Here is a 26,262-nt window from a genome sequence, read left to right on the forward strand (position 1 = left end):
TTTTCCAGCTGATTTTTCCCAGCCTTTTCTGTCTATCTCTCAAAGTCTTCTGTATTTGTTTTCTATATAATGTCCAAGATTTTTAGTTGTACTTAGCAGGAGCAGTAGAAATAGTAGTACTTAATCTCTTTGGAAGCAAAAATCAACCCTGACTTTTAATACCACAAATTAGTTTTGCTTGCTTTTGTAACTCTATATAAATGCAATCATATGGTATATGTTCTTCTGCTTTTTGCTTTTCTCAGTCCATATTATGTTTGCAAGATTTATCTCTATCATTGTGTGAAACTGTAATTGTTCTTCTTTTACTGCTGTACAGTATTTCATTACATGAATATAGCATATTTTATGTATTCTGCTATAGATAGGTTATTCCCAGTTTTGAGCTATTAAAATTGTTCTGCTGTGAACATTTTTTTAGATGTCGTTTGTTGAATATATTACTATTAAATAAACATCGAGGAGTTGTCATCAGGTAAACCTTCAGGTTTGGTAGCTATTTCCAGTTATCAAAGTAGTGTATCAATTTACATTCCTAACAGCAACCTATGAGAGTTCCAGTTGCTCTACATCCTCACCAACACTTGGTATTATCTGTCCTATTATTTTAGCCATTCTGGGAATATGTTGTATTATTGCATTCTGTTTTAATTTGTTTTTACTGCTTGTTTGACTCAAGCTGAGCATGTTTTTACATATTTATTTTCCATTTGCATAAGCTCTTTTGTGAAGTGACTGTTTAAGTCTCTTACTCATTTTCCTATTAGACTACCTGACATTTTTCTATAGATTTTTAAGAATTCTCTATATATCTGGAGACATTCTTTTGTCAGATATATATAATATTCATCCTCACCAGAATACCTTATTTTACTCTTTGGTGTGACTTTTCCATCTCTAATATTGCCTTTTGATGAAAAGAAGTTTTTAATTTTAATGTAGTCCAATTTACTTTTTCTTCCTTAAAACGGAGCAGTCTTACATCCTATTTAGTAAGTCTTCTTCTATGCTAAGATCTTCAAGATATTTTTCTGTTTACAGTCTATCAGGAGTTGATTTTTGTGTATGATGTGAAGTAGAGGATCTGTTTATTGTTGTTGTTGTAAGTAGTCACCTTAAATTCTTCTTTTACATCATCCCTTACTTTATCATTTATGCTTTTTTCCCACAAAAATTTTTCTTTCAAGCATTCCTTTTCTTCCCCTTCATCCTCTTTTTCTTGAAAAATAAGTATTATCTTATTTTTGTTTCATAGTTGCATTTCTTTTCCTATTTCTGAAAATAATATATTTAGGAAATATTTTCCTCCTCACACAGCTCCTATTTTCTCCAGGTTGATTTTTTGTTTTTGTTTTGTTTCTGACTTTCATGGAAGGTACTCTCTTCAGACATCTTACGGTTCTGGATGGCTGCCCATATTTAGTGGCAAAACTCCATGACTCTGAACTTCCACATAAAGTGATTGGGTGGGTGGTTTAGTGGGGGAGGCTTTGGTGTCGAGATCCTCAGAGAACCTTACAGTTTCCTGCCTGGAGGATGATAGCCTTGCCAGCCTCTGGAAACCTTGTGAGGGAAGTGGGATGGGGGTTCGGGGCAGGGCTAAGATTTGGAATCAGTATGTATGTGTTCACTTAATGCCCTGTTTGCAGTACGGTACCCCTGCTCTCAACTCCAGCTGTTTCTGTACGACAGCAGAACCTGTTTTATTCTCTCCAGAGGGAAAAACACTCTAGTTGTCTGGTTTGACATGTGGAGTAGAGAAGGGCACTGAATGATCTTAGCTGGAGTTCAGGCTTTCAGTCAGCTCCATTAGCAGCAGCCTCCCCTTCTTGCCTCTACACACACACACACACACACACACACACACACACATACTTCAACCTAATGTGACCAACCCATGAGACTTTGAAGGATTCAGAGTAATAAATTCTGTTACTGGCTTTCCCCACTGTCAACCAAGGTTTCAGTTTTCTAAGATCTACTAAGTTATTTACCAACGGTCTAATTATATTCTGGCTTCCAGAATCTTATTGCTCCATTTATGAACTCTTTAATTCTCCTAGCTTGGATTATGACTTTAAAAATGTGTGTGTGTGTGTGTGTGTGTGTGTGTGTGTGTGTGTGTGTTTATTTTAGTGGAGTTTAGGGAAGAAAGTCAGATGTGCTCCATCTTTCGTCTTCATTCAGACGTGTCATACAACTTTTATACACTGTAAAAACAAATATTTCTTTTAAGTTTGAGCTCAGAAATGAAATTAATTTAGAAAATAAGTCCAAAGGAGAGTTATTGTTCTTTTCAGATGATGAGATGGGATTGGAACTGCTGATGTGGATAGGGAGGGCATGAATGCTGGAAGAAATGTAAGTCTAGAACATTGAAAAAAAATCAGCTGGATAGCAAAAGACAGGATTTTGCTTTTCTTTGAAGTTTTGTGGGGGAAAACAGATTTTCCTTTACACTAAAGAAAACATGACTTGGGAACGAGATGGAGTTGGGGGTGGCACAACTTTCGGAATACACTAACTTCCACTGAATTGTCTACTTAAAATGGTTAATTTTATGTTGTGTGAATTGTACTTCAAATAAAACAACTGGTTAAACCTAAAAATAAGAAACACATGAACATTTTAAAAACTTAAAGCTACATTGACGCTTGTAAAACAACTACGTTGTGTTTCAGTGCCTCCCTAGCGGCAGTTTTTTTAAATGTTTGCAGGCCTGGTTCTGGAAGATTTTCAGCAGGTTAGTCTTTGTTTTGGGAAAAAGGGAGAACAAGATCTGCTCCAAGGGGGTAACAAGTGAAGTTATTCCTCTCTGGTATAGAAGGTGAAGGGAATTTCTATGTATTTAATGTATATACCTCCCACCTCAGAATTTGCTGAGTGCAGCTGGAAAATCTGGATGCCAGCAAGACCTTTGGACTCTTTAATTATCTATATAGTGGAAGAAAGGGAAATTCTGATGGAATGTGGCACAGTTCCTATAAATTTATGCCATTGATATATTGTTTATCTTTCATATGAAACACCCAGTTTTATAAGAAGGTTTAATAGCATTTCATTATCCAGAATGTAGCATTTGGCCATTGATGGTGGTGCATTAGCGTGTGCAGCTTAAAGCCATGATATTAGGGTTTGGACCTTCACTTTGCTACTTCTGAGTTATTGAAGCTCACCATGCCTCATTTTTCTCTTCTGTAACACAAAGAAAATAATAGGGATATTGAGATAAATATGAATTAACACATTTAAAGATTAAGTGTTGCCCTGCACAGAGTAAGCACTTAGTGAATGGTATCTGCTGTTGTTTTCTGATGTTGTCTTAAATTTCAATCCATAAAAGCACACCTAGAGAAACGTATGGAATATATACAACATAGAGAAATGTATGGAATATATACAACATAAAGACTGTTTCCTTACCAGGATACCTTTGTCATGGCTGTGGTGAGCACCTCCAGGTACAAACGTGCAGCTGACTCCCTCTTTCTCATCATATTTGTGGTTGTAGTTGAAAACTTATTTCTACCCTCTACAGAAGCTGAACGGTTTTAGCTACCTTTATTTTCTAGAAGCTCCACGCTTCAAATGTGCAGTGGATTTGTTTGAAAAGTAAAACCAAGAAACTGTAAATACTATTTATTTTCAATTTTCTATATTTGGTTTAGACATAATCCCTATCATTTGTACACTTTCACCAGGAATCAATGAAAAGATTTGAGAATGAACCTGAGCTATAAACCTGCCATTAGAACATGTTATTAGTCAGTCAGTGGCCACAAAAAGTATTTGATTCTTTGAAAACTGTTTCTCTTTTTTAGTATTGTGTGGCTGTAAGTGATAAATAAGAGAATTTTCTCTCACCATTATTATTTTTAGCTGTAGTTTGAAACTCCTCAGCTTCTTGCAAGATGAAATTCTGGGTTTAAATGTTATTTTCATACTAAGCCATCTTTAAAATTTTACTCTGCAGATCAGCAGTCGAGATTCTGAAGGTCATAAAGTTTCTGATGGTGGTGGTAAGCCATGGCGTCAGATGATAAAGTCGCCATCTTAACCGATGATGAAGAGGAACAGAAGAGAAAGTACGTGCTCGCTGACCCCTTTAATGGTATTTCCAGGGAACCAGAACCACCTTCCAATGAAACGCCCACCTCCACAGAAACCAACGCTCTTCCTGAGGAGGAGATAGACTGGATAGAGAAACATTGTGTCAAAATAAACAATGATCTCCTTATATCCAAGGTCTTCTATTTTTTCTTCTACTCTGCATACGGCTCTCTTTATCCACTCCTGCCGGTGTACTACAAGCAGCTGGGGATGTCACCCAGCCAGAGCGGACTGCTGGTGGGCATCCGGTACTTCATTGAGTTCTGCAGTGCCCCCTTTTGGGGTGTAGTTGCAGATCGCTTTAAAAAAGGCAAAATCGTCCTCCTCTTTTCTCTTTTGTGTTGGGTGTTATTCAACCTGGGCATTGGATTTGTCAAGCCTGCCACCTTGAGGTGTGTACCAAAGATCCCCCCAACATCTCATCCCACTAACTCCAGTCACCTGCTGACCATCCCGCCAACCAACTCTTCCCTTGCCACGTCCCCACGGATGCGGGAGAAGAGGGCCCTGCTCCCTTCCACCTGGCCAGTGAGAGCGGAAACGGAGCCCAATGTCACAGAAACGGTCATCTTTTCGACAGCTCCGAACAAGACCAGTGGGCCCACTCTGCAACCTCAGACAGATGAAATTACGGATCATATTACGGACTTGACCTTGAGTCCAAGCACAACAATGCCTGCCTTCCTGGGAAACACAACCAGAGAGACAACCACCACTGTTGTCACCACCACCAAATCTTTACCGTCCAGTCAAGTCACTCTTGTTTACGATCAGCAGGAAGTGGAGGCTATATTCCTGGTGATCCTGGTCGTCGTCATAATCGGAGAATTTTTCAGCGCCTCTTCGGTCACCATCGTGGACACGGTAACGCTCCAGTACCTGGGCAAGCACAGAGACCGCTACGGGCTGCAGCGAATGTGGGGCTCGCTGGGCTGGGGGCTGGCCATGCTGTCTGTGGGCATCGGGATCGACTACACGCACACTGAGGTGCTCATCGACGGGAAGGGGTGTAGACCCCCCGAGTCCCGGAACTACCAGGTCGTCTTCATCGTCTTCGGGGTTCTCATGACCGTGGCTTTGGTCGTCGCCACGCAGTTCCGGTTCCGCTACAACCACTTCAAGCCCGACGAGAGCCAAGGGAAAGAGGAGATCCCTGCGGCGGACAGGAGCAGCTCCACCGAGTCCTCCGAGGGGACACCCGCCGGCCCGGGCCGCTCGCCGGCCTTCAGCTTCTGGGCCTTGGTGCGGCTGCTGTGCGGCGTGCGCTACGGCTCGGTGCTCTTTGTTGCCTGGTTCATGGGCTTCGGCTACGGCTTCGTGTTCACCTTCCTCTACTGGCACCTGGAGGACCTGAACGGGACCACCACCCTCTTCGGGGTCTGCTCCGTCCTGAGCCACGTGTCTGAGCTGACGGCCTATTTCTTCAGTCACAAGCTCATCGAGCTCATCGGGCACATCAGGTAGGAGCGCGCTTCTCTCGCTGACACCCCCCCCCCCGCCCCGCCCCGCGCCCCTGCGGCTGCCCCCGGCCTTCTGCAATGACCGCTCCCGGGAGCGCATCTAGGAAAATCGGTTTGTTTGGGGCCAGGGCTGGAGTGGGAACCTGGCTTGGTGTAGCTCTTCCTCCTTCAAACGGAAACTAAAGGAAGGAAGTAACGAACCTACTTGGGTGACGTGAACCCGACACAAGATGCTGCCTCTGGCTGCGCACAGGAGGCTCGGGTCACTGGCTTTGGTGCAGGAGCCCTAATTCAGGGAGCTGGACCGGCCTCCAGCCTGGAAGGGCCCCTGGTCCCGGGCATCTGTGAAGAAGTTTTTGTTTGTTTGTTTTAAAGATTTTATTTATTTGACAGACAGAGATCACAAGCAGGCAGAGAGGCAGAGAGAGAGAGGAGGAAGCAGGCTCCCCGCTGAGCAGAGAGCCCAATGCGGGGCTTGATCCCAGGACCCTGAGATCATGACCTGAGCCGAAGGCAGAGGCTTATCCCACTGAGCCACCCAGGCACCCCAGTGAAGCAGGTCTTAAGTGGGTAGAGCAGATTCGGTTCTTCCAGCTTCAGTTCTCGTCCGCCTCCCGCCGACGCAGATCGGGCTTGGATCCGTGGTTGATAAGGATGTCAGTCGTGTCTAAGGAGGCCGGAGCCGCCATAATCGCTCAGCCATGATGCTACCCGAGGAGATTCTTTGTTTTTTTCCGACTGTTACATCCATCTCCGCATTTTTGTCTGCCATGAGCACATGGGACATGTAAAAATCTTCCTCTCACCTCAGTTTCCCCTGGCATCTACCAGTGCCCAGTGTTTCTTCTGTGATGTTGCTCACTTAACGTTTGTCTGAAGTTGACCATACAGTACCTTGCTTCCTGTCAGTCCTCCTGCTTTGCGGTCGGCTGGAAGGCTTAGACCCAGCTACCGTTGAGTGCTCTTATCTCAGAGAACAGCACGGCAGGTCTCTCCCTAAATTTGAAATCGCTGTAACTGAAAGAAAGCAACCATGTGTATCTGTGTGTGGTGATGATCAAGTCGGTCTCTGGAAAATTGAAGGAATAGATACGGACAAGATTTAAGAAACAGTGATTTTCCCCCTTTCCTGTTGACTGAAGATTTTAATTAATTAATAACTTACATCATTTGATTTAATTTAAAGCTTCAGCCTACAATCACTCTTTTTCCTAAACAATTGTGAATATTGTTTTCTTGTCTGGTTGGTTTTGCTTCGGGAAGCTGTGTCCTCCTGCTTTTGTTTCTCAAGTCTTTGACCCCTTTGTTGTCACTAAACAAAGTCAAGCATTGTGTGGATGGTTCCCAGACCCACAGGGTCCCCAAGGCACAGTCAGTGGAACCAATGTGAAAAAAGAGTCTTGTAATATCAGGGGCTTGGAATGTCCTTCAACTTTGTCCAGGTCATGTTTACATTCTCTGAGCTTTGTGGATTGACCATGATGCATGTAGACATTTCTCTTCAGTTCAAGTATATGAGGGGCTCCTCTCCTCAATGAAGCAGGTTTTTTAAAATAAATATTTTATTTATTGATTTGTCAGATAGAGAGAGAGAGAAAGCAAGCAGGGGGAGCAGGAAGCAGAGGGAGAATGGGACTCCATCCTAGGATGCTCTGATCGTGACCCGAGCTGAAGGCAGATGCTTGATCAACTGAGCTACCCAGATGTTCCTCAAATAAGCACCTTTAAAATCAGTCATTTGTTCCCAGAAAGGGACTCAGGTCTCATAAGTGAGCAGAGTTCCTAGATATCATGGTTTAATCAGTCACTAGCATTAATTGAGTACTGACTGTGTACAGAATATGAATATACATTCTATTTTCAAAGAAATAGTTAGGCTCTTCTTGTGCGCTGAGAAAAGGAAGTCTACTTTTTGTCTTTGCCTTTTGTCTGAGGTGTATATTTTCATGATAAAATCCTAGCAGTTTTACTAGTAATTTTGGTAAGTACGTGAAACTTATATTTTTTTTTCCTTTTTCTCCTGAGCATTGTTAATTACTCATTGTTTAAAAACCTACAGCTCAGGGGCATCTGGATTGTTCAGTTGGTTAGGCGTCTGCCTTCGGCTCAGGTCATGATCTGAGAGTCCTGGGATCAAGGGCCATCACTGGACTCCCTGCTCAGCGGGGGATTCTGTGTCTTCCTCTTCCTGTGCCCCTTCCCCTTGCTCGTGTTCTCTCTCTCAAATAAATAAAATCGTAAAAAACAAACAAAGAAAAAAACCCTACAGCTCATTCTACTTTAATTTTCTGGTTTTATATACAGAAAACATCTTCATTTTGTTACTTAATGATGTGATGGAAGAAAAAGGCTCTGTGGTCACATTGTTGTCCCAAGGGTCTGCTGGGATTCCGTCAAGTTGTGGTCATTTATCTCTTTTGGATTTTAATTCTGTCCATTGAACATATTATCTGAACTACTTTTAAAAGATTCTCTTAGTGGGACGCCTGGGTGGCTCAGTTGGTTAAGCAGCTGCCTTCGGCTCAGGTCATGATCCCAGCGTCCTGGGATCGAGTCCCGCATCGGCTCCTTGCCCGGCAGGGAGCCTGCTTCTCCCTCTGCCTCTGCCTGCCATTCTGTCTGCCTGTGCTCGCTCTCTCCCCTTCTCTCTCTCTGATAAATAAAATCTTTAAAAAAAAAAAAAAAAAAGATTCTCTTAGCTGGCCTGTGATTATGCCCACTATTCAAGCAGAACAGGTAGGTTTCTTTTGGTAAGAATTTGGGGAGCCCAGTCAGGTGGTGGCGGTTGAGATTTGAGGCTTTGAAGGTGTGATGATGACCATCTGAACTTCTCACTGGAGCACAATCAGACATTAAAGAGTTGACAAAGGGAAATTATCTTTCCATGATTGATAGTCTTTTATGTTTCCCTTATAGACTCATAAGGAGGGATCTGTCTGTGGCTTTTATGTATGCATGGATGGTTTTTCAGTATTCTGTGACTGTTTTATTAGGAGCTTGTTTTCAGGAGTCAGTGCTACCATAAAAATTAGAAATAGCCTCATGTGGTCAGAAGTAGATTTGCCACAACTTTTTAAATATGGATTCATAAGAAAAAATTATACCAGAAAATAGTTTTTTAAAATAGCATGTCCAATTTTGAAGTACTTAGTATTTTAATAGTTACACAGTTGGGGCCCAGTTTTTCAGGGAATAAACTATACACACACACATGCAGAGACACATACACGCACAGAGTAAATGATTTCTGTTTTTGATCTTTGATTTTGTCCTTCTCTGGAAAGTGGCTTTCTCAGGCAAGTAGGATAATGCTCAGTATTTCCACGCAAAAGGTAAATTTCTTTTGATGTGAAATCACGAGACTTTGAAATTTATAGCAAGTATATTTGTAGGCTAATTTATGTAGAGATGATAATTAGACTTATTTAACTAGAAATGTAAGTGTATCTTAAGGGTATATTTATGCTGCTGAATGTTTTAACAGTCATGAGTAGGGTTGTGGTCAAAATGCATTACAGTTAGTCATGTGTAAATTTGTAAATCATTACTATCGAATGTTGCACCATCATCTATTATTTGATTGAAATTTATTTATATTTTAAAGGACACAAAAATCTATTCAGTCAACTTGACTTTGCCCTAAGATTCTTATACTCAAGGTCAGTTTTGCCATGAAGATATTTACTGATGGGGTAATAGATTAACCACTTTTAGCCATTAATTACTTCTTAATAGTAGCTAAGTATCCCAATGAGCTAGCCGGTCAGCTTGGGAAAGAAGGAAATATATGACGCAAATATCAAAAGGAGGAAAACAAGTTTTCCTAGTGTGGGAAGACTGAGAACAGAGAACAAGATACTGGACTACCCGCTGAGGTCACAGGGAAGTGGGACGTGACATTTTGTCACTGGAGGAACAGCAATCGGCATTATAAGGAGGAAGAAATTTTGCTGTTGGCACGTTCAGGGACGGCTTCACAGAGAGGGGGAGTTTGAGCCTGCCACAAGGGATCTGGAAAGATCTTGTTCATTTACTTATGTTTTGCTGATTCGCCTCTCCATGCTCTTACCTTGGTTCCGTGCCATATTAGCTGACTACCACAGGCTCGAAGCTTAAACCCTATGCCCACGGGATAGTGATTTGCGGCAGTTCAGACTGTGAACATGGGTAAGATCAACCAGGAAATTTTGTGGTCAAAGAAGAGAAATGGGCCGAGGAAAATCAGTTATGGCTGTCTCCAGATTGTATTCCAAATATCTGATCTTGCTGATGTGTTGGTCTGTGCTTTATTGCTTGAAGTAGGTATTCTCATGCTTCAGCATGTTTTGTGTTGGGGGAAGGGTGTGGTACGGTCTTTACTGTCACCTTCTGCGCATCTTGCTTCAGGAGGAACTGGCCTCCTGAGCTCCCCTGCGTGCCATCAGCTGGGCCGGTGCCCTCTGTGAGTGCTGATGAAGCCAACCCGAGACTTCAACAGCAAGAGAGGAAAATAGAGGGAGAAGGAATGTAAAGAGCAGAAAGGGAAAGAAAAAGAAAGAAGGTGCTGCTTCCTCAAGGGGAAGCTTTCTTCTTGCCCTCCCTGCTGAAAGGCTGTGCCGCACAGCGGCTCCGAGTGCAGGCTGCAGGCACATCGCCTGGCTCAGAGCCTGGCTTTGCCTTTTGGAACTGCGGGGCCTTGGGCAAGTTATAGAAGTTTTTGCATCTCTGTTTTTGTCACCTGCAAATACGGAAACTGTTAGTACCTACCTCTTAGTTTTGGGTGTTGTTTTTTTTTTTTAATGAAGATGAATGAGATAAAACATGGCAACAACTTAGTACAGTGAATGGCATATATTAGGAGTTCAGTGGATTTTTTAAAATTATTACTACTTTGTTAATCTTCAGATATATTATGTTGCAGTAAGGGCCACTAAATATGAGAAAAACACAGGGACTTAATACAATATCATAAGTGTACAGACCATTAAGGTTGCAAAGTGAAAATGTGATTTTCAGAACTAACATTCTTTGTCAAAGACGACCTGGTCAAATTGAGTTTTTCTCCCCATGTTATGTGACTGTGGATTATTATAGACTCCTTTGTGCCATTTTTTAGAGTTGTGAACGGCCGGCATACAGGGTGGTTACAACTGTTGCTGTCGTTATATGTGATTTCTGTTTTTTCTATTGCTTTCCCTTCAAAGAAAGTGATACCCATTTTTATAAGAAAAGCCTTTAGGGGAACTGTTTCAAACAAATACAGATTCTCACTATTAACAACGTATAAGCCATAGAATCCCAGAAGTAGAGGAATTTATGGTCAAGAGTTGAAAGGCAGTGATTTGGTTCTTACAGTCCCTTGAAAAGAGCAACTTCATAAAGGGAGATGTCAGCACATGACATCTGTCAGGCTGACTTGCTGGTAACCGCGTTACGTTAATCGGCAACTCACAGTTCAGAACAAAAGGCCAGCACTGTGGGGCAGTGCGAGTGAGTGCAGGGCTTCTGGATATTGGTGTCGAATCTGGTTTCTCTTTTCCCTTTGGTTGACGGAGGCACTGAGTGGAAGAGAGCAGCTCTCACTCCGTATAAGCTGCACCCTGGGGTCGCACACAGCCGCCGTCCCCAGCTCACAGGCTGCGGGTTGTTCATTAGGGTGTGCACCGGCGACGGCAGAGACAGCACCCGCAAGTTCATTACCGAGCCAGCACAGTGGAGACGAGGCTGCCGTCTGGGGCGCGCTCAAGTTAGACATTCTCTATGGCCTGAAGATTGCATTATAAAGTATACACCTATCTGGAAAAACACACACATGCAGAAAGACATGTTCGTGGATGTTTACTTGCTTGTCCAGCTTCCTAAGTGGAAAAGAGAGAGTCTAAATGCCCATCAGTTGGAGAAAGAGTGTGTTTGCTACAGTGTAATCCAGAGTTTAAAAGGAAGGGACTAGATCAATATGTCAATATGAAAAGTTCTTAAAAATATGTTGAATAGACAAAAAAGCAAGTTTCAGAATGAGACATAGCTTGGTACATTTATGCACATTTTAACAATGCATATTAAAAGTCATATTTAGGTGGGTACACCTATGTGCATGGAAAGACATTCACATTTGGAGAGGAAAAACTTCATTTCAAATTCATACTAGCTCTTGTTTTCTGGACAGGCTGCAGGAAAGAGGGGACTGGGATTGGGGATGAAGAGGATAAAGAAAACCTCCACTTAAGCTGCAATATTTCATTTTTTTAAGGAAATATGGAAAAGTTCTCATAATTTTCCATTCTTGGCACTGGACATATGTATTGCAGAAGTTTTCTTTTGGATTTCTTATTGGAAAATAACTGAAAGCTTGTCTACTTATAGTGAATCTAATATAATTATCCTCAGATAGAAGAATTGTGTGTGTGTGTGTAAACTATAGAGACATATATCCAAATACATCAGACATGGAGAATTTGTACCATATCGTACCATACCAATATGGTACAAATTCTCCATATATACACGTGTGTGTGTGTGTGTGTGTGTGTGTGTGTGTGTGTGTGTATGGCCCATGTGTTTCCCCCTAAGCATAAATATAAATGACTAAAAATCTACTTTACTTAAGTATCGTGGCCTTGTGTTTCTTTAAAATGAGATAGGGTGCGAATTTATAGTATCTTATTGGGAATTAATATCAAAGTGCCCAACATCCCTGATTTGGGCAGTAATTATATTTCTTTATATATAGAAAGAAATTAGGGTACCAGAAAGCCGCATGAGCTCCCAAAGACCGTCCTTCACTGCAGGCGGCGAGTCCAAGTACGGTGTTCGCTCTGGTTGTTTCAGTGTCTGGAGTCATTCAGTGTCCACTTACCGCCTTTTTTGTGTGGACAAGTCAAAAATCAAAGTAATCTTGCTAATTATGTTTCTACTTATCCACGGAAGCATTTGGTGGACTGCAGTTATATGATTGTATGGGGTACTCTGAAGAGTGGATGAGAATGGAGATTCCCTTGGAAGTTTGCCTCATAGCACACCTGTCCACAGCCTTCCCAGCTGGAAGGCGGAACCCCACTAGGTTCTTGTTTCTGATGCATTAAGCATCTTTTCCTCACCTTTTCTCTGCGGAAAACAGCATCTCTGCACAGTAATCTGTAAGCAAACAGTAGCTTGTTAACGTTCCCTGGAAAAGATAACCCGTAGACCGACTCTCAGGCGTGATGAAGAAGAGTGATGTCCCATGCGTCTGGGCACTGTGTCCCCCTGCACCGCGCCATGGGGGGCTGCTGCGGGTTGAGTGTGGCGAGGGGTCCCGTGGACTCATGGCAGCTGGCCATGGGCCTTGCTGGATCCGTGGCATCTTGGCCAGACTTCTCATTCCACTTAGAATGAAAAAGAGATGGGAGCACGTTGGTTCAGCCTCAGCTTCAGCCACCTTCTCAAGGCCTGGTGGGACGGCTTGGTGGTCCGCTTGCTGTCCCATGTCCTTTTACTCCTGTGCCAGTCCGCCTTGAAGGGGCGTGCGTGCGTGAACACGTGCACATTTGATCTAGGTTCGAATCCCACACTTAGCATGCATCTGACCTTGGATAAGTCTTTTAGGTTCTTCGTTTATAAAATGGGGTTGGGGGCGCCTGGGTGGCTCAGTGGGTTAAAGCCTCTGCCCTCGGCTCGGGTCATGATCCCAGGATCCTGGGATCAAGCCCTGCATTGGGCTCTCTGCTCGGCAGGGAGCCTGCTTCCTCCTCTCTCTCTGCCTGCCTCTCTGCCTACTTGTGATCTCTGTCTGTCAAATAAATAAATAAAATCTTTAAAAAAAAATAAAATGGGGTTAATAATTGCACCAAGCTTCACAGCAATAGATTAAATGAAATAATGGCTGGCGACCCTGAGTGCTCAACCATTAGCTGACTCCTCCAGCGACATTTATGAAGCACACACTCGGTGACAGGCACTTCTTCTAGACCCTGGGCAGACAGCAAGTGTGTACTAAGACAGAGGCTCTCCTCGGACTAACAGGCTGTTGGGGAAGACAATAAGCAGTGAACAGGTTATTTTATTCCCAGTGCTGATGAGTGGCGTCAGGCAGAAATGATGCAGGAGGGGGCCTCACGGAGTGACCGAGGAGACACGACTGCTTTAGCCTGGGTGGGCTGGGAGGCTTTCTCTGAGGAAGTGACATTTGAGCAGGGTCCTGACTGGAAGCCAGCAGTAAAGACGTGGGGTACAGGGGACACCACAAGTCTGAATGGTATGAGGCAGGGTGAGGCCTCACGGGAGGTCAGCAAGGTGGCCAGGGCTCCTGCAGTACCTGAGGCCATGGTAAGAGCTGGCATGGCTATGTGTCCAAGGGAAGTGCGAGCCATTGGTGAGCCTGAGCGGCGGGTGACAGGAACAGATTTTGGCTTTTTGGTGTTTATTTTTTTTTCTTTTTTCCCCAAATGCCAAATGGGTAGTGAATCTATCATCACTATTTACTTTGCTCTAGTTTAGAATGGACCCATTTTACGTCATTCTCTGAATTACAGAGAAATCGAGTCATTTTCTTCCCAAGCCCAGAGCTGGTGATGACACACCACCTCTGTTGACTTATGCTTTCCAACCATCCAGATGAAGAGCTCAGGGTTTTTAGGTTTTTGTCTTTTAAGCAACTTCACAATTTCAGAAAAGCCAGACAATCTAGAGGATAAACAAAAAAAGAAAATTAAAAATTAAAAAATCTCCAACCTTAACAAGAAATACAATTCCAGCTGGTATGCTGTCATCTGAGGGCTTAGTCCAGAAAAGTGGTTAGAAAGGCGCATACTGATTGCTTTACCTCTGAGCCCTCCTTTAACCCTTTTGATCACCTTCTGGGGCAGGCACTGGTGTGTCTGTGACAGGGAAGAGGGATTCCTAGTGGTTCCTTAAGTTGCGGACTGTGACACTGCTAGTAAATAGCGGAGGTAAGACTTGAACCCAAGCCCCTCAGACTCCAGAGCCTGTGATCTCAGCCACTTTATTTATTTAACTAGTTTTGATCTCAGCTACTTTGTAGATTCATGGGCACAGGGCGGGACAGCAAGTATTTTGTCCCTTGATGCAACCCAATCTCACCTCTTATTCTAGCCTTTTTCTATTCTGAGACACCTGTGTCCAGTACAGCTTTTTCACCTGTCTCAAGCACTTTCCCGTGTCTTGCTCGTAAGATCTCCATTCCTCTAAAATGCCCCATTCTCTCCAATTATTCCTTTCACTCCCCCAATAAAATTCTCATCTCTCCAGATCTCATCTCTCATCTCATTCTCATCTTCCAGTAGTGTGAGGATGAGAGTAATGCAGAACACACACTGAATGCAAGTGGCAAAAACGAACGTTTCTAAAGAAGACTGTATCACATAGAGTTAATTCACGATTAAATATTATGTTTGCACAGTGTTTTCTTGAAGGAAGTCTTTAATAAAGATCAGGTTCTCTTCTAGGATATAGTGTTGAACAAGATACCCAAGGCAACTCTCTCATGAGGATCACATGGCATGGAAGACCACGAAACAAATGAATGAAAATGTTGATTGCTACAGAAATGTCAACTTAGACACTTAAGATGTGGGGAATGGGAAAAGAGTAAAGCAAATGAATGTGAAAGTTCTTTGGGGCAGGTGTCAGTATAGATGGAGCAAGGGAGAAGTTATTTTATGAAACAGATGCCAGATCAGTGGTGGTGCCACTCCCCAAGGGAGGGACCCCAGGGCAGGGGAAGAGGATTCTGAAGTATGGAACTTACAGAAATCTTAAGAGCGGTGGAGATGCCATTGGGAAGTTGCATTTGTAAATCCAGATCTTGGAAGAGGGGACAAGGCTGGAGATGTCTTTTGGGAAACATTGACGTGCACATAGGACAGCAAACGCCATCCCATGATTTGAAGTTTTCTGCAACCATCTTCCGCCTCTACTTCCTTCCCTTCCCTTCAGCTAGTCAGTCCATTTCGGGAAATCATCTACCCCAAACAAGGAAACTGTTACTATCAGTGTTACCTCTGGAAGCGATGTCACAGAGCAGGACTGTTGAAAAGAGACAAGTTCAGTGCTTCTAGGATGGGGATGAAAATTATATCCTGAAGTCAGATCAGTAGTCTTGATAAATATATCCATAATATTCTGTTGAGGTTACTCACTCAGAACTCAAGACTTTCATCCTAGAGTGAGTGTCCATTAGAAGCGGCCCATTTTACATCATTTTCTGAATCACAGAATCCCAGGGGGGGTGGGTGGGAAGGGAAATATTGGCTAGCAACCCTGAGTGCTAGTGGACCCTCCATTTCTGTGTGACTGGAAAAACACACTGCTGGAGGGATGGTGATGTCCAAAATAGCCTCTTGGCTTAGGTGTGATTTTTCTGTGCCTAGGGCTTATTTGATAAGTGCGATGTAAACTAAGACAGCACACCAAGATAAGCAAACAAATCAGTTATTATTTTTCAATACACATGACCGAGCATAGCATTATTTTTTCATTGCCTTCTCTCAGGAATGCTTATAGCTGGAATATACATTATGCAGCAGAGAAGATTCTTCTATCTTTTAGAGGGAACCATTTTCTTCTTTCCTAATTAGGCTAAATCAGAAAATCACTTTTTCCATTTCTAATTTCTAGATCACCAATAAAAATAAAGGGAAACTATATTATTGTAGGCTTTTTAACTTATAGTTTTCATAACTATTTTTATTAGTACAACCACAAAACAGTGAAGTTTTGCTTTTCTCATATTACAGTGGCTGGATAGAGCTGGGTGTCCTCCATTGGTAGAAAGACCATGTTGGCTCCCTGGGGCTCTGGGGCGGAGCACCTGAGAACCTGCAGCCAGGCTTCATGGAGCCCCAGGGTGGGTTCCTAATTGTGTCACAGAGCGTGGGCATTAAGAACAGGGAAGCCTGTTGCTGTGGACTGGATTGTGTCCCCCTGAAATCCATGTGTTGGAGCGTGATGGCATGTGGAGATGGAGCCATCAGGTGGTGACTGAGGTTATGTGAAATCATGAGGGTGGGGCCTTCATGATGGGGTTAGTGCCCTTATGAAAAGAGACACCAGCAAGCTTGCACTGGCTCTTTCTCTCAGCCATGGCAAGACACAGTCAAAACCAGTATTCCTAGAGTAGTTGTCTCCTCATAGCGGCTTCCGGAGAGGTACTTCAGGGATCTAGGAGTGGAACAGATCAGGGATCCTTTCAACCCGTCGGTGGGCTAAGCCCATCTCAGAGATTTCCCAGGCTCGTCTAGAGACCCACAGTGGTCAGACTGACCCAAGGTGGAGACTCTTAGCCCCTGTCTGCCCTCCCCTCATAGTCCTGTTAGGGGTGTGTGGGGGGTGCTGCTCCCTAGTTCCTGTTCCTTGCCCAGCCCAAGCCAGAGAGTCAATTTCTGAGAATTTGACTTCAAAGTCAACTTGCTTGGGGGCAGAAATCCTGGCTCACCTTGTGTCCTACCTCAGCAAGACACCTGAGCTCTCTCAGGCTACCACAGTAGAAATGGGCTTTTGTCCCATTTTATCGCATAACAAAATTCTGCTTCTCAGTGAACTTTTCTTTTGTGATCCAGGATATGGGACAGCTGTTGACTGGCATTTACTTTACTGCTTTTGTCTTATGCCTTTTGTCCTCATGACTCATCAAAGTTTAAAATGTTAACCGTCTTCCAAAGCCAACTCAAACATACAACCAACTTCCTTGATCCAAGTGTACAGCTGTCACCAGACACAACCACGCTGACACTGCCAGGCCCTGTCGCTGTCCGTCCAATGCAGAGGTGCTTCTTGGGCCCTTGTCTAGGTCTGACTTCATGCACGAACACAGCCCCTTGTTATTATCGACCAAAAGAGCCATCAAGCAAGGGGCGGGGACCTTGGCCTTACACTGGTCCATGGATGTGGCCCTATTCTGCCTCTCCGAATCTCTGTGTCCTTCTGTCTGTGAAAGGATTGGACTTGATGCCTTGGCTTCTTTGAGATCTGACTTGATGGGTCTTCTTTCTGCTGCGGTTGGTGTTAGTATGTAGAAAACCACGCAGTGGACCTCACTTCTCCCTCCCCACCCCCACCCCCGGGAGGACTCAGACTCCCTATTGGAATGGCCTTTGCTGATAGGTCACAAATGTGCACCAAGCCACTCGTGCACACTCATCCCGGCCACGGCCTGACCACAGACTTTGTCAGAGATGAGCGACGTGGGTTATGAGGAGAGTCACTGGGAACTGGACAGAGGGTTTTCTTTCTGGAAAGCCAGTTGACTTGAATAGAGGTTAGAATCCTCAACCCGGGACATTTTTACGGTCTGGCTCTGAAAGAGGGTGTCTGGGACTCGGATGCCCTTACTGACATATTTGCATTTAGTCAGTGGTAGTTGCCACGTCTGCACCGTGTTACCCGGTTTCTCTTTACACGTTTATCTGGCCTTTTCCGAGCCGCAGAGTGTAAGCGCGGCGGTCCTGCCGGTTCCTGACGGGAGTCTGTCTCCGGGGGTCTGCGCTGCGACTCCCGCGCCTCAGCGCCGTCAGGCCCCGCCGCCATGCAGCCGCCGAGCCGAGGCGCCCGCCCGTGAGCGGTGCCGCCGAGCCCGGGAGGAGTAAACCGCGCCCAGAGGACTCCAGCGAGCGCGGACAGACAGACGGACTGACTCTTTCTGAGGGCGCGGCCTGGCTCTGGCTCTGGAGGCCCAGGGCAGCCGCCCCGCCCTCAGTTCCGCTCTGACGTACGGAGCCCAGCGCTCTCGAGCACGACGTTGGCCTCTTTACCGAATTGTGCTGGAGTTTTTGGTAACCTCGGAGCTGGACGTCATTGTGTGGCCTGAGCTGTGTCCCCCCAAAATGCACAGGTGGAAGACCCGAGCCCCGGGACCTCGGACGGTGGCCGCATTCGGAGGCCGCGTCTGTCAGGGCGGCGGAGTGACGTGCGAGATGACGTTGTGACGTGAAAGGCGGAGTGACGCCGAAGCCGTGGGTGGGTGGGGGGACCCCAGGGAGCGGACAGGTGTCCCCTGGGGGGGGGGGAGCCTGGGCCGCGGTCACAGAGTGGGGACATCGCAGGGCTCGGGATGAGGAGCCGCGAGCGGCCGCGGGAGCGACGGTCCAGCCTATGCGGTGACCGCAGGCCGCGGCCCCCGGCGCCGCGAGAAGTCAGTTCTGCTGCGCCGGTCCCGGCTGCGGTGCCGGTCGCGGTGGGACCCGCGGACGGGCCCGTCGCACAGGCCTCGCTCCGACCCCGTACGGCGCCGCCCCGTCACGGCAGGCGGTTGTTGAGCCTTCATGCGGCCGCTTCTGTCGTCGGAAGCTGCTCCTCGCGGGGCGTCAGCGCGGGCTCTCCCGTGGACGCGACAGAAAACCCGCTTGAGCAGCTCAAGCGGCGCCGGGGCCACGCCGTCTCCCTGAGAAGCCCGCGAGCGGCCACGGCCGAGTCTCACCGGGGTCTCGGGTGCGCTCAGAGCCCGGTTGCTTCTCCGCGGGCTTCCCTGACGGGTCCGGCATCAGGGGCGGCCGAGCGGGTCCCCGCAGCTCCCTCAGCGCCGGCTTCGCGGCCGGGAGCGCTCCTGCTGTGGCGACAGCTCGCGGGGGTGACGCGGCCAGTCCCTCCTCAGCCGCGACAGCCTTGGCTCAGCCGAATGTCCCCTCGTTCGGCCTTGCCACCCCGGTTCGCTCCCGGGTGTCCCGCAGAGCGTCGTACGCCTGACGGTTCTTTCCCCTCGTGGTTCTGCTCCTCCTCATCTCCTCAGCGATTCTCTTCCTGGGCGCCGCCTCCTGCTGCACTCGGGCGGAAGCCGGGCGCGACCGTCGCTGTTACAGGAACAGTAACGCCTCCCGGTTGGGTGGTTGGGTCGTGACTCTCCCTCATCCTGGATCTTGATGAACACGTTTAATTCTCTCAAATTGAGCTTGGGGCCCACGAAAACTCTTGAGGCCTTTTTCAAAGGAACAGTTGTACCGAATGTCGGTGACTCTCGTCTGGGAATGACAGGGTTTGTGTTTGACACGTATGTCAGGTCATCCTACTGGAAATGTTTCAACAAAAATTTATACAACACGTGCGCCTGTGTGTGTTTGATCACTGACTGTTACTCAAGCGGAAACTGTAATGAAGCAGCATATTGTGCTTTCCGAGGAGTTGGGTTCCATTAGTTAAGGTTCTGTTTTGTTTTGAACATCCTTATTTTTCTACCTAGAGATACACACAACCCAAGAAAAAGTAGAGAAACTAGAGGAACAGCAGAGAGATGTAAAGAGGGCCAGGACCCGCGCAGTGACCAGACTGATGGCTACCATAGTTAGGCTCTTAGCTTATCAGGCACTAGGAAAGGAAATTTCTGAAGGCAACAAAATAAAGAATAACTTAAGACCAACAGAGGCTCAGACTTCACTTTCACTTTTTTTTTCCTAACAGAAAAAATGGAAGCATTGGTAGCTGCACAAAACATAGGTAAATAAATAGGCTTTTCCTCCATTCACTCTTTGGACACACTATGTGGTTCTTAACACTCTGTTGTACAAGGATGAGCATAAGCCCACTATACACACTTAATGATGGAAGCTGAGGAGCTTGGTGTCTATTGGTGATCCCCTTGGCGGTGCTGTGGTTGGTATGGGAGTACTGTTGGCTCTTTGAGCTTTGCGGCATGGACGCTCACTCTTAGTCTTCTAGTGAGGTAGGCCGGTGGGTACCCAAGAACACCTCCTTGTGCGCATGTGTTGAAGATCCATTGTGTGATGCTTCAGGAGGCCCCACATAACCAAACCACAGAGAACTAGTCATTGAACTACTACTTGTTCCTACAAATGACTTAATATGTATCTTCAACTATAGCCTAACATTAATCACAAATGGTGCCAAGTATGGGCGTCCTTTTTTTAAAATCCTAGTTCTAGGTCTTTTTTGTAGGTCAATTCATCCTTTCACATGCCCATCTCTTATATACATACACACACACACATAAAATTATAGACATAATACATGCACGGAGCATGTCTCATTCACCACATATCCCTGGCACTTAGCACAGTGTATTCAAATATTTGTTGAGTGGTGTTCTATTTAAAGTATTCATATTTTCACTCTAGTTGAGGAATATTTATTGAGTGCTTCCTGTATGCCAAGCTCTGGGGATCAAATTCAGCCAACATTAAATGGAATTGACTTTACCCTGCACGGAGCATACATGGCTGGAGGACAGAGAGCTGAGCAGAGCACTGTGCCAAATAGGCTACAAAGAAAGATGTTTCCTAATGGAATCTTGTTTCTACTAGAAGCTTTGATTCAGAGGTTCCCATTGTGTTATATATTATACTTTCTGATGAACCAAGTGGCCCTTGAAGCAAATAGGCACTTTTCTTAAGACTCTCTCTACAGAATGCCACTTCCTTTGTCTAGAAAGAATACAATAATGGCGATGCTGATTATTTCATGTGCTTTTCTTAACTATATGTTTATGTGGTTTACTCACACCCCATCTCACAATAAGTTCAAAAGATAAAAATAATACTGAATACTAGCTAGGATGTCATATTGTTTTTAAGCCAAAATAGAGACTCAGATAATATCCCTTCAGGTTGGAGGACTATGGGTCAAACTCCATACATCGTTTAGCGTGGTTATTTATAACTACATGAAACATAGTGACTGATCTCTGTTCATTCTTTGAGAAAGTAGATAGCGCATGGGAAAAAATTCAGGAAGTATTAAAAGATACCCAGTAAAGTCTCTCTCCCACCCATGGGACAGTTTTCCAGTCCTCCTTCCTGGAGACAATCATTGTTACGAGGTTTTAGTGTTATCTTTCCAGAGATATTCTGTTCACATGTAGGTGCATACATGAATGTGAAATGCTCCTTCTCTGACATAAATATTAGAATGCCATACTTAATATTCTGTAGTGGTTTTTAGCTTGCTTTAGATGGCAGTGTCAAGGAGTTAGAGTTGGCAGATTGATAATAAAATGTAACGTATTCAAAATTTAAATATTATAAAACAAAAATACAAAAGAATTTGCTAGTTTTTGATACAGGGTCAGATTTTTTCTTTGAAAACAATGTTGCTGGTTGGGGTTAAACCAAATGTATAATCTATGATTTCTGTTAGTGTTGGTATCTTTTTTATTTAAAAGATTTTAATTTATTTATTTGACAGACAAAGATCACAAGTAGGCAGAGAGGCAGGTGGGTGGGGGGAGGAAGCAGGCTCCTCACTGAGCAGAAAGCCTGATGCGGGGCTCGAGCCCAGGACCCTGGGATCATGACCTGAGCTGAAAGCAGAGGCTTAACTCACTGTGCCCACCCAGACACCCCAGTTTTGGTATCTTTAATGTGGAAAATGAAGTTAAAGGTACTTTCAAAACAACCTGAGAGCTGAATTCTTTTAGTTTTTTATTATTTTAACCCAGATTTTTTATGATCTTTCCTATGTCTAATTTGACAGTTTTACCTTTTAAATCTTGATTATTATATAATTATCAAAAATACATAACTGCCCAGCAAAGGAAGCAATCAACAAAACTCAAGGGCAACATACTGAACGGGAGAAGATATTTATAAATGACATATCCAATAAAGGGTTAGTATCCAAAATATATAAAGAACTTATACAAAATACCAAAAAAAAAAATCACATAATCTAACCAAGAAATAGGCAGAAGTCATGATCAGACATTTGTCCAAGGAAGGCATACTGATGGCCAACCAACACATGAAAAGATGCTCAACACCACTCATCATTAGGAACATGCAGATCACAACCACAGTGTAGTCGCCTCACACTTGTCATGATGGCTAAAATTGAAAACTCAAGAAACAACAAATGTTGGTAAGGAAGTGGAGAAAACAGAACCCTCGCATACTGTTGGCAGGAATGCAAACTGGTGCAGCCACTCTGGAAAATAGTATGGAGTTTCCTCAAAAAGTGAAAAGCAGAAGTGCCCTATAATCCAGCAAGAGGAACAGCACTTCTTTTTGCCCCCCCCCCCCATGTCATTAATTTACTTAAGATTACATCGTGTTACCGTAGGTTCACTGAGCTCTTGAGCAAGGCAGGTTCCTTTTGAGGACAGAGATAAAGACATCTTCCTAGTCTTCCAAGAACTCACAAACTTCTGCGCACAAGGTGTAGACTGTGTCAGATAGTCTAATGGAAACAAATAGTTTAATAGTATTAACGGAAGCACAGAAGGAGAAAGGATCAGTTGCTCCTAGAGACATTTGGAGACATTTCTCAGAGGGGATGATCTCTTTCAAGAATGGACTCTTAGAATCACAGATACCAGTGCCCAAAGTTGTGTTGAGGACAGGTGTGTTGTTGCTCTGGCACTTCTAGGTAAGCACTTGGTCTGAGCATGGGGGGTGGGAGCTCCTGCCATATGTTGTTCAGGTCCCCGACTGTGGCCATGTCTTCTTCCCTTTATCTGGTTGCTTTTGCTACGGTTGGGGCATGAGAAGAGTGTACCCTGATGGTGGCTTGGGTCACCTTCTTAGAGTCAGAATTCCAAAGAATGCCAACTATGATCCTTTTTTTTTTTTACTTTTTTTTTTTAATTTTATTTCTTTTCAGCGTAACAGTATTCATTGTTTTTGCACCGCACCCAGTGCTCCATGCAATCCATGCCCTTTCTAATACCCCACCTGATTCCCCCAACCTCCCACCCCGACCCCTTCAAAACCCTCAGATAGGATCCTTTCAAAGCAGTGAGCCATGGGAATGGAACACAGGACAGCAGGAAAGGACATGGAGAGAACAAGAAGAGGGAGGAAGGAGAGGAGAGTCCAGATAGTGATGGTAAAAACCTATTCTGCTAGACAGGGCAGAGAAATCCTGGCAGGATGTCCACAGTAATACTGATGGAGATTGGTTGGGAAGAGGGAGATGGATTTGAAAACACATGAGTTTTCTAGACTGACATTTAACTCTTTGAAGGCCTAAAACTTATCTTCTAATTATTTTCTAGAGAGTTTGGATATATTTTTTCCTACCTTTTTAAAATTAATGACTGTGGGAAACCTCATCATCTTAAGGTCATCAGTATCAGTTGGTGGTCATGCTTGAAATGAGTTTCATTCTTGGGGAGGAAGATAATGCTTCCATGAAGCTCCAAAATCTTGACTGTAATTAGCAGCTGACGTCTGCCTGGTCTAGAAAGACATCAGTAACAGTATCTGAAGGAGTCTTTTTTTTACTGACAAGTTTCTATAGACTGTGAAAGGATGATCTTGCAATAATGGAACCCATATCAGGGTGAGACCATACACTGTTTACCACACAGAAAACTGAAGTCGATTCATACGCGAGGCAGACTGTAGACTCTGCTCCGAGTGTCTGATGTAAATGACCAATTTTGTCTCTTTAGGAACTGCAAAACTCCAGCCAGTGCTTGTCCAAGTGCTTTGTAACCTGTTCGGAATGTTCTCTGAATCTTAATTTGTTGCTCATGTATCTTTGTTGCCCACTGGGCCCATAGGCTACACTTCCTCTGCCCTGGAGTGTGTGCATCCCCTCGGGCCTTGAACACGGCGGCGTGGAACCGCCAGGCTGTCTGCAAATACCCGCCTTCTGATTTTGCTGAAGACAGTCTTCATCCAGAGAATTTTGTCTTATTTACGGGCCTTTCCTTTTTGGGGAGGTTTTACGTTTTTCCAGGAGAGGCTTTGCAAAGGCTTGCTGCCAAGTCATTTAGCTGAGAATGGGATCCCTTTATGTCGTATGGCTCTTTTGTCTCCCAGAGCTGAGCATTGTCTGGTAATCCTGCTTGGATCTTTCTTTGAGGCTCTTAGCCTGTGCTGTCCCTGGAAGAAAGAGTAGTTTCCCGATTGGATCTGAACTGCAGAAGGTCACTCATCTCTTCATAAATCCTGGACTCTGATTCTCCTTGTATCTTTCAGGCACCCTCTGTCAGTTTTTCTCGTTGTTTCTCTGCCTGTGATGTCCTTCCCAGTTACCTCTGTCTAGCTAGTTCCAGCTCGGTGTCCGGGCACCCCCAGGGATAGCTAAGAGTCTCTCCTTTGTGTTCCCTAGTGTTTTGTGAATACCTTTTAGTACTAAATTATCTGCTTACATTTCTCTCTGCTGTACTGTAAGTTCCTTGAAGTCAAGGACGAATTCTCTTCATTTCTTATTCCCCTTGAGTACAGCATCATGTATGATACATAATGGTGTCTCGATAATGTTTACTGAGCAGAAATCACATTCGTTGTGGCTTAGAGAGACTTTTGGGGGGAGGGTATTCAGGCATATTATACAAGGGCTAAAACTAGACAAGTGGCCTCATAACGAATCTACACTTTGTAGGGCATTGCAGAGTGGCTCGCAATGATATCTGCCAATACCATGAATTGTAGTTATGTAAGAAATCAGAATCTCCTTTTGTATTTTTGCTCAAATACAGAATCAAGGTATTTGAAGAGTATTTGACAAGTGATTTGCATTTTCCATGGTGTAGTTGTTTTGTGCTTCTTACAATTGTGTTCCCCCTTTTTATAGTAAGTTCACTTACACCAAAAACCTGTCCTAAAATTGCCTTTATTTCTTGCTTAATTTTATACTTAAGGAATTCCTGTTGTGATATAGGAAAGCAATGATGTCGTCTTTGGACTTCTTTATTTTAGGGGTTCAGTAAGTATCTGTATCTCACTGAGAAGTGTTTTTCAGCCTATTCTTGATATTTCCAGACCTCTCAGTGCTTAGGAATATTCTAGGACTTTCAACAAGTGCTCTATATTCAGTGTAAACACTTTGATTGTCCAGAAAATGATTAGTAAAACATTTTAGATTTCTTTTTATTTGAAAGTCCTTAACTTCATAAGTGTGCATGAATTCATTTTCTAGGGCTGCAGTAACAAAGCACCAACTGGATGGCCTAAAAACCAGAAATTTATTTCCTTACGTACATTCTGGAAGCCACAGTCCAGGATCGAGAGGTCAGCAGGTTGTATTCCCTCTGAGGGACTTTCCTCCTGGCTTGCCTTCTTCCCCATCTGCACCTGGTCCTCTCTCTGTGCCTGTCTCTGACCTATTTCCTCTCCTCTGACCAGGACACCAGTCATATTGGATTAGGACCCACACGTACGACATCATTTTACCTTAATTACCCCATTATAGGCCTCATCTCTTTCACAGTCACTCCAGGGTACTGGGGTTTCAGACTTGGGACTTCAACATAGAAATTTCATAGGGACAAAATTTAGCCCATAACAGTGAATAATGTGGCAGTTTAAATATCGTATTCAGGTATTAAAAGAGATTCTTAGGTTGCTTAAATACTTCTAGGTGACTATTTAATAAATACACACCTACCTCTTCCCTTTCCATAGATCAAAATGTTGCTTTCCTTCCTGCTCACAATTTTGCCCTTTCTTGATGCCACTGGCTGCCCCGGAGTGGTTGGTGAGGACGAAATGCTAGTGCTCCTCTCACTCTTGTCAGAAAACAATCTTATTTTAGAAAACTATTTTATTTTAATAATGTAGTATATAATATGTACAACATATAAAATCTTGTGCTCGAATCCTGTTCTTTAAAATGATGATGGTGATGGTGATGATGATGGTGATGATGATGGTGGTGATGGTGGTGATGCCGCCGCCACTGCGATTTACTGAGCACCTGTTTTGAGTGAGTCACTGTATGGGAATCATCACAGCCAGCCTGCAACTAGAAGTGATGATCTCTGCTTGAAACAGGAAGAAACTGAGGCTCAGGGAGAGGAAGTAACTTGTCCTGGAAGCTTCGGTTC

At 44.4% G+C, this 26,262-nt stretch overlaps 1 protein-coding gene across 3 annotated transcripts in view; it reads left to right on the forward strand.

The window, feature by feature from the left end:
- MFSD6 (major facilitator superfamily domain containing 6) overlaps positions 1-26,262 on the forward strand; it is a 70,395-nt gene that overhangs the window by 20,661 nt on the left and 23,472 nt on the right. For all 3 annotated transcript variants that reach the window (XM_059393066.1, XM_059393065.1, XM_059393067.1), the window contains exon 2: positions 3,974-5,570. In XM_059393066.1, coding sequence (XP_059249049.1) covers positions 4,027-5,570 — 1,544 coding nt within the window. In that variant the 5' untranslated portion in view covers positions 3,974-4,026. The remainder of the gene's footprint in view (positions 1-3,973; positions 5,571-26,262) is intronic.

This window comes from Mustela nigripes, chromosome 3, assembly GCF_022355385.1.
Source record: "Mustela nigripes isolate SB6536 chromosome 3, MUSNIG.SB6536, whole genome shotgun sequence".
NCBI lineage: Eukaryota > Metazoa > Chordata > Mammalia > Carnivora > Mustelidae > Mustela > Mustela nigripes.